This window comes from Phodopus roborovskii, unplaced genomic scaffold (assembly GCF_943737965.1).
Source record: "Phodopus roborovskii unplaced genomic scaffold, PHOROB, whole genome shotgun sequence".
Taxonomy (NCBI): domain Eukaryota; kingdom Metazoa; phylum Chordata; class Mammalia; order Rodentia; family Cricetidae; genus Phodopus; species Phodopus roborovskii.
The window spans coordinates 29,495,621-29,511,401 of NW_026125052.1; the positions used below are offsets into that span (position 1 = coordinate 29,495,621).

The 15,781-nt window shown below is 45.5% G+C and overlaps 1 protein-coding gene across 1 annotated transcript; it reads right to left on the reverse strand.

Annotated features, from left to right (window-relative positions):
* Positions 1–328: 328 nt before the first annotated feature.
* Positions 329–11,407, reverse strand: Sumo2 (small ubiquitin like modifier 2). Its single transcript, XM_051180514.1, has 4 exons — positions 11,231–11,407; positions 9,662–9,793; positions 4,842–4,913; positions 329–991 (listed from the first exon to the last, which is right to left on the reverse strand). Exons 1-4 carry the CDS (start codon positions 11,249–11,251, stop codon positions 929–931), a joined length of 288 nt encoding a protein of 95 aa, XP_051036471.1. The 5' UTR covers positions 11,252–11,407; the 3' UTR covers positions 329–928.
* Between the last annotated feature and the right edge of the window lie 4,374 nt (positions 11,408–15,781).

Consider the following 15,781-nt stretch of genomic DNA (forward strand, 5'->3'; position numbering starts at 1 on the left):
GGAAGCTGGGAACCAAACCACAGTCATCTAAAGCCTTCTCTTGCCCCCTTTTAAAGATCAAAATAAGGTCTCACTTATTCCCCTTGTTGGCCTGAAACACACCAGATCGACCAGCTTGCTTCTGAGTTATCAGCCTGGCCCCTGCTTCAAGTGCTGGGGACTAAAGGCATGTACCACTACATCTAACTTAGCTTTCCTTTTGAGACAGGGTCTCTATGTAGCTGTGAATATTATAGGACTTGCTATGTGCTGGGATTAAAGGTGTGAGACAACACACTTGGTATTAAACATTTTCCTATTTAATATTCCTCAGAATAAAGAGAACAGCTGATTTTAAACAAGAAGTTTATTTAAACAACAAGACGCTTGACTTGAAGGGAAAACTATCTAGGATCATTTTGTTCAAGAGTAATTTACCCCTACTTAAAGACAGATTGCCCTACATGTAACAGCTACGTACAAAAAAGTTATAAAATTGTCCTTGGTTTTACAATGATAAATGAAAAACATTAAAATTCTCCAATCGAACAAGGTATGCAAGGATTTTGTTGTTGGGTTCTTTTGTTAAAACATTGAGAGCAAAATAACTTACTGGAATATAAAGATAAGAGCTGAATGAGCATGCCACTATGGAGAAAGGGGGATATTTTCACAGAACCAGTACTTCCCCCCCAGACCATCTCCATCTGATGTCAATCAAAACACAACATTGGCCATTTAGTTTAAAAAAGAAAAAAAAGCGCAATATGCTTGTGCACATACACCAGTTACTTTATGTACAATAAAGAAATGGGGACAGGGAAATGAAAGAATAGAGAAAACTATACTGTAGTAGTCAGGATGTGGCGGAACCAAATTGCGGCTTTCTAATTGCGAATGTATTCTTGGTCTATAACAAAATTCTGGAGTAAAGTAGCAGGTTCCCTTTTTAGTAGACACCTCCTGTTTGCTGCTGGAACACATCAATCGTATCTTCATCCTCCATTTCCAACTAGCACAAAAAAGAAAACAAATTTAAGACCAGTGAGGAAGAATTTAAAATTTCTATTTTCATATTAAATTTACAGAAAAGTCCCAGTTCACTCCAGGCTTCATTATTACAGAAGTCAGCTTCATAAACACTGGGAATGGTGACACACACCTGTGTAAAACCCCAGCATTATGGAGATCAAGAAAGGGAAATGAATGAGGTACCAGCCACAGGCTGGTCTCAAAAAACACTTAGCAAATCTACCATCGGTCTGCCAAATGTTGGAATTTTAATAGTGCTGATTAACCTAATCAAATACATGGCTGTACACTATACACCTATAACCCCAGCACCTCAAAGATTGAGACAATGCTCTAGATTCTGACACCAGCCTAGACTATAACATGTGACGCCCAGTCTCCACAAAAACCAAGACTTATCTATCATAAGTTAAACATCAATATAAAGTTTTAAAATAAGGCTCAATACTCTCAGGAAATAACTTATTTGTTAAATACTCTAAAAAGAAAGCATTAGGCTAAAATTAAATTTTAATTTATTACATAGTAGCTAGACAATGGTGAGCTTCTGTAATTGAAACTAGCCTGGCCAACATAAGAGTTCCTTGCCAGCATTTCTCTGCATAACAGCTGACTGTCCTAGAACTCCCACTGTAGATGAGGCAGGCCTGAAATTCACAGAGATCCACCTGCCTCTGCCTCCAAAGTTCTGGGATTTAAGGGGTACACTACCACAGACTGGAGCTTTAGTTGTTTAGTAAACCTGTTTTATAAATCTAACTCTAAAATTTGGATTTTTTTTTTTTTGGAGACAGGGTTTCTCTGTGTAGCTATGTAGCCATGGCTGTCCCAGTAACTCACAGAACTCTGCCTCCCGAGTGCTGTCATTAAAGGTAAGCACCACCACGTCCAAGTTTTCTTAATTCTGGGAACACACAGAAAAATGTAAACAATGGAAGCCAGACATAGTGTCATAGCCCTCTAATTAATCACTTCAGGAGGCAGGTGGATCTCTATCTATGAATTGGAGGCTGGGCTACAGAGGGAGTTCCAGGACAGGCAGAGCTACATAGTGAGACCCTGTCTAAAGACTAGCTAGAACTCAGAAATTCACCTGCCTCTGCTGGGATTAAAAAAGTATGAGGCATCACAACCCAGCATACTTTCTTAAATCTTAAGATGGGACAGTGGTGGCTGGAGAGATAGCTCAGTAGTTAAAGAGCACTGGCTGCTCTTCCAGGTCCTGAATTCAATTCCCAGCAACCACATGGCAGCTCGAAACCATTTATAGTGGGATCTGATGCCTTCTGACCAGCAGGCAGAACACTATATACATAATAAATAAAATTTTTTTCTTGGTTTTTCAAGACAGGGTTTCTCAGTGTTAACAGTTCTGGTTGTCCTGGAACTAGCGCTGCAGAGCAGGTTGGCCTCACAGAGACCCACCTGCATCTGCCTGCGGAGTGCTGGGAGGAAAGGTATGAGCCACCAATGCCCAGCTATAATAAATCAATGAATGAATAAACAGCAGTGGAAGAAAACAATTCTCAAAATGAATTTCAAATTCAACTAAAAACATTTTATAATATTCCAATGTAACAATTTTAACTGAATACATATTAATTTTCACATTAAAATATCATTTTATGATAAAAATTTAAATGCCTCAAAACACTTTTTGTTTTTGGAGGCAGGGTTTCTCTGTATTGCTTTGGAGCCTGTCCTGGAACTGGCTCTGTAGACCATGCTGGACTGGAGCTCACAGAAATTCACCTGCCTCTGAGTGCAGGGACTAAAGGCATGCACCACCATCGCCAGGCCATACACAGAAGCATATTTACAACGGAGAAGGTAGCACCCCCTTGTGGCTACAAAACAGCTGAAGACTGCTGTGAGAATTTCTGTAGTGCAAAATCATACCTTGATGCTGATGTTCCTGACTACTTAGCCCTCACCACTATCTTATCATAAAAAAATTGTTTTATGTATATAGTTTTCAGGAGCAATAAAAACACAGTTTCTGTGTAGCTCTGGGTAACTTGCAATCCCAAGTCTCCTGTGCAAGAGCAACAAATGCTCTTAACCACTGAACCATAGCTCCAGACCATTCATTCCCCTTCTCTTTTGGGGTGGTGGTGAAGATGGGTTAAAACTGTTTCATGTGTAGCTCAGGCTATCCCAGAAATCACTATAGACCAGGCTGATCTCCAACTCAGAGATTCACCTGCTGTACTTCCTGAGTGCTGGGATTAAATTAAGGTGTAAGCCAACATATCCTTTTCTCCAATTCTTATTGGAGAATTAAAGCTGAAATTCAAATCAGTCAGTAGTTTACACTTTGTAATTCCAGGAATTCTATGAGGAAGAGGTATGACCACTATAAACCCCCAAAACAATAAAATGAAAAGCGAGAAGCACAAAGGATCCAATTTAAAACTCTCCTCACAAGAATTAGGTTATTCAGGCCAGGCAAGGGTGTTGTAAACCTTTAGTCTTAGCACTAGGGAGGCAGAGGCAGGGAGATCTGAGTTCAAAGCCAGCCTAATCTATAGTACAGACCAAATTCCAGGAAAGTAAGAACTACACAGAAAAATCCTGTCTCAAAAAACAAAAACAGCCAAGCGGTGGCATTCTCCATTAATCCCAACACTTTGGAGGCAGACCCAGGGGGATCTCAGTGAGTTTGAGGTCAGCTTGATCTGAGCGCTCCAGGACAGGCTCCAAAGCTACAGAGAAACCCTGCCTGGAAAAAACCAAAAACAGGCAAACAAACAAAAAAAATCCAGTGATTTACATTCTTAACTTTCAGGAAGTTTCAGAAGAAAAGGATACAATGAATGCCTTTAGATAGGGAAACCATATATTGCACAGATAAACAAAAACAATAAACCTGCAGTGCTATGTCAGAATTACCTGTTGTGTAATATTTTGTGTTGTGACAAATAGTTTGCCTGGAGATCAGAAGGTGGAGCTAGCTACTAGTTAACCATAGATGTCTAGAGGTCTGTTCAGACAGTAAGTGATATATGGCTGGGCAAAGAGAGGAGTCAAGATATGGGAGCTGAAAGAACAGAGAAGTAAGGGACCAGCCAGCCAGTCACTCTTACCTGACTCCTCAGACCTGAAAAGTGCTGAAATTGTCTACACCCCACCTTATTCCTCTCTCTGCCAGCCATATCAATTACCTTTACTGACTCCAAGTTTGTAAAGAGTCATCTACACATACATAGTCAAGCTCAGTGTACAAGACTGGGCAGACTGAGACAAGAAGAGATGAAAACCAAAAATGTCCCCAAAAGAACAAAGTTAAAAGAAAAAAGGGGAAAAAAAAATTCGCTTTAGCAGGGCATGGTGGCCCCAGCACTTAGGAGGCAGAGGTAGATGAATCTGGGTTTCAAGGACAGCATGGTCTACCAAGTGAGTCCCAGGACTGTCAGGGCTACACAGAGGAAATCCTGTCTCAAAAAACAAAAAGAAACACAACAGGAGATGGCGGCAGAAGCAAGCCAGCAAACAAGACAAAACACAAGGCTGGATAGCTGTGAGTAAGAGTGCTTGCTTAAAGGACCCAAGTTCAGTTTCCTGCACCTACAGAAAAGCGGAGCATTTAGATGCCCAGCGTTCATGCTGTTAAGACAGCTAACCCCAGCACCAAGGATGGCAGGAACTAGAGGATCAGTAGCAAACAACCTCCAGATTCAAGTAAACCCAGTCTCAAAGAAACAAAGCTTAAAGCAACAGAGCAGGCACCGTGATGTTCTCACTGGCTTCAGTACGCACACAAGACCATGCATAAATATATGTAATCGTACACGAGACATAATTCTCGTAAATAGTACAGAGATTTTTACCTGTGCAGGTGTGTCTGTTTCATTGATTGGTTGTCCATCAAACCGGAATCTGATCTGCCTCATTGACAATCCCTAACGAGATTAAAAGCAAACAGCACATAATCATTAAAAACTTTCTTTGAATCAGGGACTCACTATATATGTAGACAAAGCTGGATAAAAACTCCATTCTCCTAAAACTACAAATAAATGTAGCCATAAAAAAATTGAGGCATGTATACAATCAGCAATTGTTGACATTTTCTACGCAACATATGGTGTTTCTCATGCTTAGAGGCCCTGTTTCAAAATGAAGATGGTACACACATGCCTGTAGTAGTACCAGCACTTGGAAACCAGAATGGGCTACATGAGAGCCATCTCAAAATAAAATACAAAATACAACAAATAAAAAAGGGGAGATTAAGGCATTCAATTTTTTAAACTAAATTTTGAAAATATGGGTATTCTCATTTGATAGCACCTCCCAATATTGGTAACAATCCAAGTGGTGGTATGTTATATGAGGGGAGGTACAGATCAGTAGTAGCCACTGGTAGCTCTGACAATACCAAGGACTCCAATGTTTAGACTTTGTATTACTGAATGAGGATGCCATAGAGATTTCTAGAGGTAAAACCCCAAGTCTGGGCAGACAGTATGGCTCATGAGGTCTTGCCATGAAAGTCTGGCAACCCAAGTTCAATCCCTGGAACCTATGTGAAGGTGGATGGGAAGATCTGACTCCAAGCTGGGGGGTGTGGTGGCACTTTTAGCTCCAGCACCCAGGAGGCAGAAGCAGGTGAAATCTCTGAATTTGAGGCCAGCCTAGTACGGTGAACAAGTTCCAAAACAGCCAGGGATACACAGAGAAACCCGTCCCGTTTCCCCCCCCCCAAAAAAAACCAAAACAAAGGATTCCCAAAAGTTGTCCTTCAACCTCTACAAGTCATACACAAAGCACACAGAAGTCTGAGATGGCTAGCACTGTCCAGGTTTGAATCCCTAGGTCTATGAAGTAGGAGGTGCAGTTATATCAAGTTGCCCGGGCTGCTATGGCAAATCGGTAGCTCCTCCTACCCCTTTAGAAAAAAGTTGTTTCTATTGTCGGGAAGGGTCTAGAAAACCATGGAATTCACCAAGCAGACGGATGTGCATACCATCAGGCCCCACCCCTTTTTCAATATAATTTCACTATAGTCCTGGTTGGCCTGGAACTTACTATGTAGACCAAGCTAGCCTATAACTCATTGGTGTATGCTGGTCTCAATCCCCTGCTACTGACAGTTGTGAGCTGCATATGGTGCTGGGAATTGAATCAAGGTCCTCTAGAAAAACAGCTCTTAGCCACTGCAGTCATTCCTAACTCTTTAAGGAACTAGCTATGCGACTCTTGTAACTACTCCCTCTCAATTAAAAACCATGTGAGACATCCACCACTGGGCTAACTGAAACCCACACCAGCCTCTGCCCCTGGAGCGTGTAGACAAGTATATATGGGATCAAGAATTCACACTGAAGAGTGACACATTGTTGAGCTGGCATTGGAGGGGCACGCCTTTAGTCCCAGCATCTGGGAGGCAGAAGCAGGCAGATCTTTGCAAGTTCCAGGCCAGCCTGGGCTACAGAGTGAGTTCCAAAGCTACACAGTGAAACTGTGTTGAAAAACAAAACAAGAAATTGTTAATGCACTCCTAGGATTTGATGGCTCATCAGTATGGTGTTGGAAGACATCAAGGTTTACAAAATTACATCAGATTTTACTAAATGAAAGTAAAACAAGTACCTGAAGTATGAATGAATCTCCTTGACTTAAACTAGAGTCTGGCCTTTTTCATGCCTTTAATGTTTAAAAGTGAAATTTTCATTAAAAGGAAATATGTTGAAGATATACATCCATTTTGTAAGGTAATCATATTTAAAAAGATGTTTTTGATTAAAAAAATTAAATACACAAAGTGGGTAGGAATCTTGTCACTTTAAATCATGTTATTCTATACTTTTAGAAAATGGGAATCTTGTTTTTTCTGAACTAGGCATTCCTATTTACATATTTAACAGAATCTTAACAGAAGCTGCAACGCGGGCCCTGGAAATTGAACCTGGGACCCTTTTGAAGCCCAAGTAATCAAGATTCCTGTGAAAGTTGGACATGGTGGTATAGGCCTTTACTCCCAGCACCCATGAGGCAAAGGCAGGTGGATCTATGTGAGTTCAAGGCCAGCCGGGACTACAAAGTGAGTTTAAGACAGCCAGGGCTGTTACAGAGAAATTCTGTCTAGAAAAAAAATAAAATTTAAGATTTTGGGGCTGAAGAGATGCCTCAATGGTTCTTCCAGAGGACCTGGGTTCAATTCCCAGCACCCACATGGCAGCTCACAACTGTCTAACTCCAAGATCTGACACCCTCACACATGCATACATACATACAGGCAAAAATAACAATGCACACAAGATAAAAAATAAATTAAAAAAGAAAAAAAGAAAATTAAGATTTCCCCCCAGAAATCTGAAGGTGGTGAATGTTCAATGGAAGTTACCAAATAATAAACTCCAACCACCTCTTACTGGGGACTGAAACCTCAGCCTCCCCATGGTAGGCCAATGTTCTACTACTGTATTATGTATATTCCCAAACCTAATAATTTATTTAAAATTTTTTTTCTAGGGCTGGAGAGATGGCTCACAGCAGTGAAGAGCACTCACTGCTCTTCCAGAGGACCTAGGTTCAATTTCCAGCACCCACATGGCAGCTCATGATTTTCTGTAACTCCAGTTCCTGGGTACCTGACACTCTCATACAGATATACATGCAGGCAAAACACCAATGCACATAAAGAGAAAACAAAAAACAAATAAAATATACCTATTTAAAAAACACAAAACTTTTACTTACTCTCTGTGGGTGAGTAGAAACAGATCAGAGGCAGAATGCCTGCCTATCATGAAAGACTATTATTTTGTCTTATGCGAGGATGCACAATATAGGCACAGAGGGTCCAAGAAAGCTTCAATTCTTAGGAGTCAGTGGTTCTCGCCCTGAGTTTCAAAGACTGAATGCAATCAGGCTTGCAGAGCCACCTACAAAGGCCCCTTCCTAAACCCTTTCATTGACTTACTCCTTAAGGAGATTTCACATATAAATTATGTGTAAGGAACCCAAGTAGTGACACACCTTTAATTCCAGCACTTGGGAGGCAAAGACAGGTAGATATCTTTGAGTTTCAGGACAAACATAAGGAAGTGTAAGAATGCTAAACAAAGTAAATTAAAAAACAAAACAAAAGAAAAATGAGCCTGGAAGTTTTCTATTAACACACTTTAAAGCAGGCATAAAACAGAAGTATGAAGGCACATGCCTAAAATCCTACAATTGGGAGGCTAAAACTAAGAGCACAGAATTCAAAGCCAATCTACACACAAAATAAGGTCGATGACATGAAAAAAATCAAAAATTTCCAAAACTTTCACATCTTAGACAATCAATGTAGATCAAGAAAAAAAATTCCTATTTCTGCTATTATTACAGCTGATGAACTGGTACGGGAAACAGAGCTGTCATCTTTACAATTACCTTTGCTTTATTGACTTAGCATTCCAATGGGAAACTCTCTTGTAGTAAAACTTGCATTGACTTTCCAACATTTGTCCAAACCAGGAAATGAGCCTGATGACTTTAATCCCACCACTTGGGAGGCAGTGGCAGGCAGATCTCTGTGAGTTCAGTTCTAGGATAGACATCAAGAGCTACATACAGAAACCCAGTCTCCAAAAAAATAAACAGTGAATGAGCTGGTTTGCTATCCGAAAAATGAGGTAGAAAAGAGGACTGTTGGGGTTTGAGGGCAATCTAGTCTACATAGGACATTCTTTCTAGTTAGCCAATGCTCCACAGGAAGACTGTGCCAGAACAAGCCAAACAAGGAAAAGTCCAACACACAAATCACAAAGAGAACTTTCTATTTCCTCGTGACATCTATATAATTATCTGACATACAAACGTCCCTATAATATAAAAATGTTTGAGGCTGGAAAGCACTGGCTCTTCTTCCAAAGGACCAAGGTTCAATTCCCAGCACCCACACAGCTGTTCAAAACTGCCTGTAACTCCAGTTCCTGGAGACCTGACACCCTCACACAGACACACATGCAGGTTAAACAAAAATGCATGTGGAGTAAAAATAAAATCGGAGAGAGAAACAGAGGAAGAGAGAGAGGGAGAGAGAAATTTACCTAAAAGGATTAAAACTTCCTAACCTCTGGTGTTGGGTGGGTAACTTAATGGAACAGTGTTATGTTTAGCATTCATGAATGTGGTTTCAATCCCAAACACACCAGGCACCCCACACTATGTTCTTAAGATTCTTAAAAGGTTATAATCGACACACTTTAGAAAAACTGCAATACCCAAAACTCAAATTGGTTAAAACTCTTTCTCTTTTTGAGAAAGAGTTACTCTGCAGTGTAGCTCTGGCTGTCCTGGAATTAGCTCTGTAGAGCAGATAGCTATCTTCCTGCCTCTGCTTCCTGAGTGCTAGGATTAAAGGCAAGTACCCCACCATGCCACACAGACTTTGCAGGTGTTTTGACAAGAAGGGCAAAAAAAAAATTGCAAAATCCATTTTCCTCCTCATGAAAGTACAAGTGTATCTCCTTTGTAACTTGTAAAGGAGCCTTATGTACTAATGAGGGTTACTGGTGTAGCACTGAATCATATAATACTAAACCTGCAAAGTGTACTTACACACTCACATTCACCTTTACCAAAAGTAGTCAAGGCAACACGCTAGTCAACTTTTGACACATATTTGGATGTGGACGTGCACACATCAATTCCTCACCTGTCGTTCACAATAGGCTTTCATTAGTTTACTAAGTGGTGTATGCCTCTTAATCTTAAACTGCACCACAGAACCATCCTGCCCCGCCACCTTCAAATTAATATGATCGTTGTTCTCGGTCTTGACTCCTTCCTGTTGAAAGAAAAACATAAAAGTGTATAATTTGGAAACTGTGAAAACACAAAACACCTCTAGAGCAGCAGTCCAAAGGCTTCTGAAATCAACAGGTTTCCCTCATTCTACATCAATCAGCATACAGCTGTTCCCAGCCACTGATCTGAAAGATGAGACAGCCTGCCAAGTGTTACAGGGCTGTTACAGAAACGCGGACACTAGCAATGGCAACAGTCCACTTATAGACAGCCTCATGCGATTTACTGTAATGTTTTTGAGGCTTAATTTTCTAAAAATGGCCAATCTCCTGTCATCTCCACATTTTTTGCTACCCACATGAAGTCTTTTCTCTTTGCAAAGCGTTTTAAGTACAGCTACTGAAGCGGGGCGGGCGGGGGGGGGGGGGAAGAGGGGAGCACCCATACCTTGCATTTCAAAACTCACTGCTACCTTGCTAAAGTTAGCAACCTCCGTTCAATGCCCATATTAAACATCTCAAAAAAAGAATAATAAAACCCTCAACTGAGGGATGCTGCGATTCTCCCTTTAGCACTGGCGGACTAACGCTCGGCTCTATTAGCTGCCTCGTTTTTAGTTCACAGCTTCTTCCCCCCCCCTCCCTGTGCTGTCATGGATGGAACACACAGTCCCCGTGCAAGTCTTCCGGTAGACCGCGACCCAAACCCAACTTCAGCAAAGGCAAACGTAAGTGTCCAAGGGTTCTTTCGGCCCGCGTACCCCTCAGAGCAGAGTGCAGGCGGGAGGGGGTGCCCGAGAGACGGCCGCGCGCCCCCTCGTCGGCAGGCAAGACTCCCGGGGCCCCGGGAGGCGCGTTTTCCAGTTGAGCCCATCACGTCTCCGCCCGCACCGCAGACTCCAAGTCCGAGAAGCCACATGGTCCCCGCCGGGGCCCCGGTTTCGGGACGCTCGGCCAAGCGGCGCTGCCCCTCCCCCCGGGCCCCTTGGGCCTCGAGTGGGACCCAGTCCGGAGCCCCCATCCGGGGCGGCCCGCGCTCGGCCCATTGATGCGCGCGCGGCCCCCGCCCGAGAGGGGAAGCCCGGCCCGCAGGCTGCTGCTGCTCCTCCTCCGCCGCCGCCGCCGCCGCCGCCGCCCCGGGCTCCGCGCGCCCAACGCTCCCCTCACAGTCGCCGGCCGCCGCCGAGGAGGCAGCGCGGGGCCGCTGGGCCCGCGGGCTCCCGCGATGCGCCGCCCGCCTCGCGCCGCGCGCGCTCCGAGGCCTGGGGGCGGGGGAGGGCGGCGGGGCCTCCTCGGGCGCGGGCGGGAGGAAGGGAGCGGGAGAGGAAAATGGCGCGGAGCGCCGGGCCTGAGCCGCGGCCGGCCCCGTGGGGGGCCCGGGGCAGGGGTGGGAAGCCCGCGGCGGGCTTCGGCCGGACCCCGGGCCGCGCCACCCACCGGGCCGCGCGGCCAGGCGGAGGCGGCGGCGCCGAGCTCACCTTGGGTTTCTCGTCGGCCATGGCGAGCGCCGGGGTCTCCTGAGCTGCCGCTTCACAAAAGAGGCACCGGGTCCGCACCGAGGGAGCACACGGGCAGCACCAGCAGCGGCAGAAGAAGGAGGCGGCCGCGGTGGACGAGGCGGAGGGCGCGCGCACGTCGTGCGCTCCCTCCCCCTACCCTGCGTGCGCGAGCACGAGCGCCCGGGGGTTCCCATTGGTTGACGCTTCGCGGGAGCGCGCAACGCTTACATAACCACCCCGGCCGCCCCCCCACGGCCCGCGCCGCCGCCGCCTGGGCCGGGCGCTCGCCGGGCCGGCGGGAAGAGGCGCGGACGCGCGCGCCAGCCCCGCCGCGGGGGCGCGCCTGGCTCTGGGCGGGGCTGTATTGTCCTCCTTCTGTGGCGGAGCATAATCAAAATGGCTTCCAGCTGGCCCTCGGCGAGGACGAGACGCCTTGCGGCCTTAGACGTGAGCCTGGGCCGAGGAGGGGAGAGCAGCTCCGCGAGGGACGCGGCGCCTGGGCCCGGGAAGCAGCCACAGGAGGTTCTCGGAGGAGGTGTCGTCCAGCAGGGCAAACGCAGCCTTCCGCACGTCAAACTTCCCAGTCCCCTCATCCTTCACCCTCAACCAGCCTCCCACCCCGCAGCCTCAGGCGCGGCCTTCTCTTGCAACCTGTTGGCGACCCTGCGCTAGCTGAGGGGAAATGGTCTCCTATGCACTCGAGAAGCTCCTTGCTTGGGGCCTGCCCCCACCTTAAGAGGGCACAGCCCCTCACTGAGATCGACCCAACACACAGCTTGCAGGCCAGTCGCTCCCTCCTGGTAGCCAGTCCAGAAGGGACCACCGAAGAGAGATCCTCCCCGCTTGAAGAAAACCCTGGCACCTGCGCTGGGGACCCCATCCCGTGAGAGTCTCGCAGGCTTTTTATTCCCTGCATCCTTGTATTTTCTGCTAATTCTGAAGTACCACTGGAAAAACAATAAATACATTCTCAACTATTAGATTACCACCATGGTGCTCCTCGGCCAAGCAGCTTGAAAAAGTGCCCATGCCAGCTGTCTCCACCCCCTCAACTCCCACTCACTCCTCAATCCACTGCAATCTGTTGCTGTCCCCATAGCTCCCGTAAAACTCTCCACAAGGTCACCTTGCTGAATCCAGTGATGTGTTATGTTTCCTACTCCACTAGACTCCCTGTGACTTTGCAGGAAACAGGTTTTCCCCCCATCACCTCAGGCCTGTCCTTTGCCACACTGAAATCTTCTTCTTTATCAAACATTCTTTTGTTTCTTCGGAGTTTAATTACAGACTTTTTTTCGGTTATTACTATATTTCCTCAAGCATCAACCCCTTCCATTACCACGCTTGCTTTCTTTTCTTTTTCTTTTTTTGGGAGAAGGTTTCTCTGTAGCCTTGGCTGTCTTGGAACTCACTCTGTAAACCCGTTGACCAGGCTGGAACTCACAAAGGCTGGCTTGCTTCTGCCTCTGAGTGCTGGAATTAAAGACTTGGGCCTCCACCATGCAGTTAGGTCTCCAGCTTGTTGTGTGTGCGCTATGACCCAAACTCCGCGCCTCATGTTTGCACAGCAAATTCTCATAGCTATGCAGCTATCTTTCGGCCCTTCTGTTGCTTTTGAGATGGGGTCTCACTCTATAGCCCAAGTTGGCCATGGACTTTTATTGATCTTTCTTTTGTAGACTTTCGAATGCTGGGTTTACAATATGTGCTACCATACCTGGCCCTGGACTTCACTTTTTTGTTTGTTTGTTTTAGAGGCAGGGTTTCTCTGTTTAATAGCCTTGGTTATCCTGGAGCTCACTCTGTATGTAGACTAGGCTGGTCTCGAACTCACAGAGATCTACCTGCCTCTGCCTCCCGAGTGCTGGTAGATTAAAGGCATGAGCCACCACCGCTCTGCTCCCTTTTTAAAAAATTATGTGTAAAGCTGGGCTGTGGTGGTATACTCCTTTAATCCCAGCACCTGGGAGGCAGACACAGGACGATCTCTGTGAGTTCAAGACAAGAAACCTTGTCTTGAAAAAAAAAAAAAAAAGAAATGCAGATTTATGAGTCATTAGAAAGTACATTGTGTTGGGCAATGGTGGTGCACACCTTTACTCCAAGCAAAATATACATGCACATAATTTTTCCATTTTGTTTTAGTTTGGTTTTTCGAGATAGGGTTTCTCTGTGTAGCTTTGGAGCCTGTCCTGGAACTAGCTCTGTAGACCAGGCTGGTCTCAAACAAGTCCAGATCTTCTACTTTTAAAAATCAAAAAAATTCTTCCTGCCAGTGACTTGGTGAGGCCGAGGCAGGGGCTCTGAGCTGAGAACAGCCTGGTAGGAGAGAGTAACCCACTCTCCAACAACAACAAATCCTTCTTTTGGGCAGGGCCTAGTGGTACCTGTCTTTTTAATCCCAACACTGAGGAGGCAAGACTTGGGAGGAAGATCTGTGTATATTCCCCAACAGCCAAGGCTACACAGTGAGACCCTGTCTTTATATATGTGTGTATATATACATATATATGGGAGGGCCAGTGTGCACACATGCCATGGAAAGGTGCCTAGGTGGAGTACAGAGCACAGCTTCTCAAAGTTACTTCTCTCCTTCTGTCTTGCTGGTTCTGAGGACTAAGCTCAGCTCATCAGGCTTTCTGGCAAGCTCCTTTAGTCAAAGAACTGTCTTACCAGCCCCAAAGTCATTGAGAGTCATTCAGAGATGACTTTGAAACATCTCTCTGCTCATTTGTCCCAGCTGAACTTCAAACTCAGTAGATCCCAATGAATTCAAACGCTTCATTTCAGATAGACCTAGATGTGCTTATCTTTAATCCCAGCATTCAGAAAGCAGGAGCAGGAGACTCTGAGTTAGAGGCCAGAATGCTCTATGTACTATGTTCCAGATCAGCTGGAGTTACAAGGAGAGCTGGGGTAGGAGGACAGTGGGGGTTGGGGAGAGGTGGCTTTAGGGAGACAGAGGCAAGAGGATCTCTGTGGTCTCCAGAGTGACAGATTCAGGGCAGCCAGGGATACACAGAGAAACCCTGACTTGAAAAAGCAAACAAACAAAAGTGAGCTACAACAAGACAGCCATTAGTTAGTCAATGCATTGAAAATTATCTTTTGGGCCAGGTGGTGGTAGCACACTTTAGTCCCAGCACTCAGGGGGCAGAGACAGGTGGATCTCTGTGAGTTCGAGACCAGCCTGGACTACAGAGCTAGTTCTAAGACTGCTAGGGTTGTTACAGAGAGAAACCCTGTCTCAAAAAATAAATACTGAGAGCCAGGCAGTGGTGGGGCAGGCTTTTAATCCCAGCACTTGGGAGACAGAAAAAGGAGACAGGTGGGTCTCTGTGAGTTTGTGGCCAGCCTGGTCTACAGATTGAGTTCCAGGATAGATCCCAAAGCCACACAGAGAAACCCTGTCTCAAAAGAAAGAAAAAGACATGCTGCTGCTACCACGTGACATCTTTTCCTGAAACACACGTGGATGGAGCAAACACTTGCTACTGAGTCTTGAAAGGGTTAAATACTTTGTGAGATGCTATACAGCTTTCAGGGAATGAACATGGTGGATGCCTGACAGGTATTAGAGACAGAAAAAAAAAAGAAGCTTCCCCAATCTGAGGGGCTGTGCCGAACTCCAGGCTTTTTGCCACAACATGCCTCTCCATCTTGTAGAAATGCAGAGACAAATATGTTGTCAAACTCACCCTCATTAGCATGTGGGGCTTTCAATAACACAGAGACTGCTTAAGTACTGACATCCGGAAGACAGGAATGTCTTTATAATGGACCCACCCCCCACCAAAGTTATGCTAAATTACAAAATCAGCTTCAGGCAAAGAAGGAGTTTGTATAAAATGCTTATTAAAATGTGTGAGCAGCAAGTATTCCAAAGGCACACAAGGATTCTGCAAAGTAGATATAAGAACTATTGAAATCATACACAGAGAGGCTAGGGAGATGGCTCGCAAAACACAAAAGAAATATTTAAAACACACACACACACACACACACACACACACACACACACACACACGGCATGGGTATACAGTGAAGTCATTTCCTGCTCCTTCCTTGGAAGGATGCCAGAGGATCACATGGTTGAGGCCTGCCTGGGCTACATAAGAGGTTAAGGCCAGTCTAGGCAACTCAGGGAGAAGCTACCTCAGAAAAGATAGAGGGGAAAGGAAAAGAAGGAACCAGGGTGGGAAGCACTGTCTCTGGTAGACGCTTGCCTGTCATACTCTTCTTTTGTTTTTTGGGTTTCTTATTTTTGTTTTTCGAGACAGGGTTTCTCTGTGTAGCTTTGTAGACCAGGCTGGCCTTGAACTCACAGAGATCTGCCTGCCTCTGCCTTCCAAGTGCTGGGACTAAAGGTGTGTGTCACCACTGCCCAGTGCCTAGCATACTCTTGGCCCAGGAAACAGTCCCCAGTACCATAAAATAACACACTGAAAAACTTCCGTTTTAATATCCACAGGAGGCCAGAGAGATGGCTCAGCAGGTAAAGGCACTTGTCCCCATGCCTGATGGCCCAGT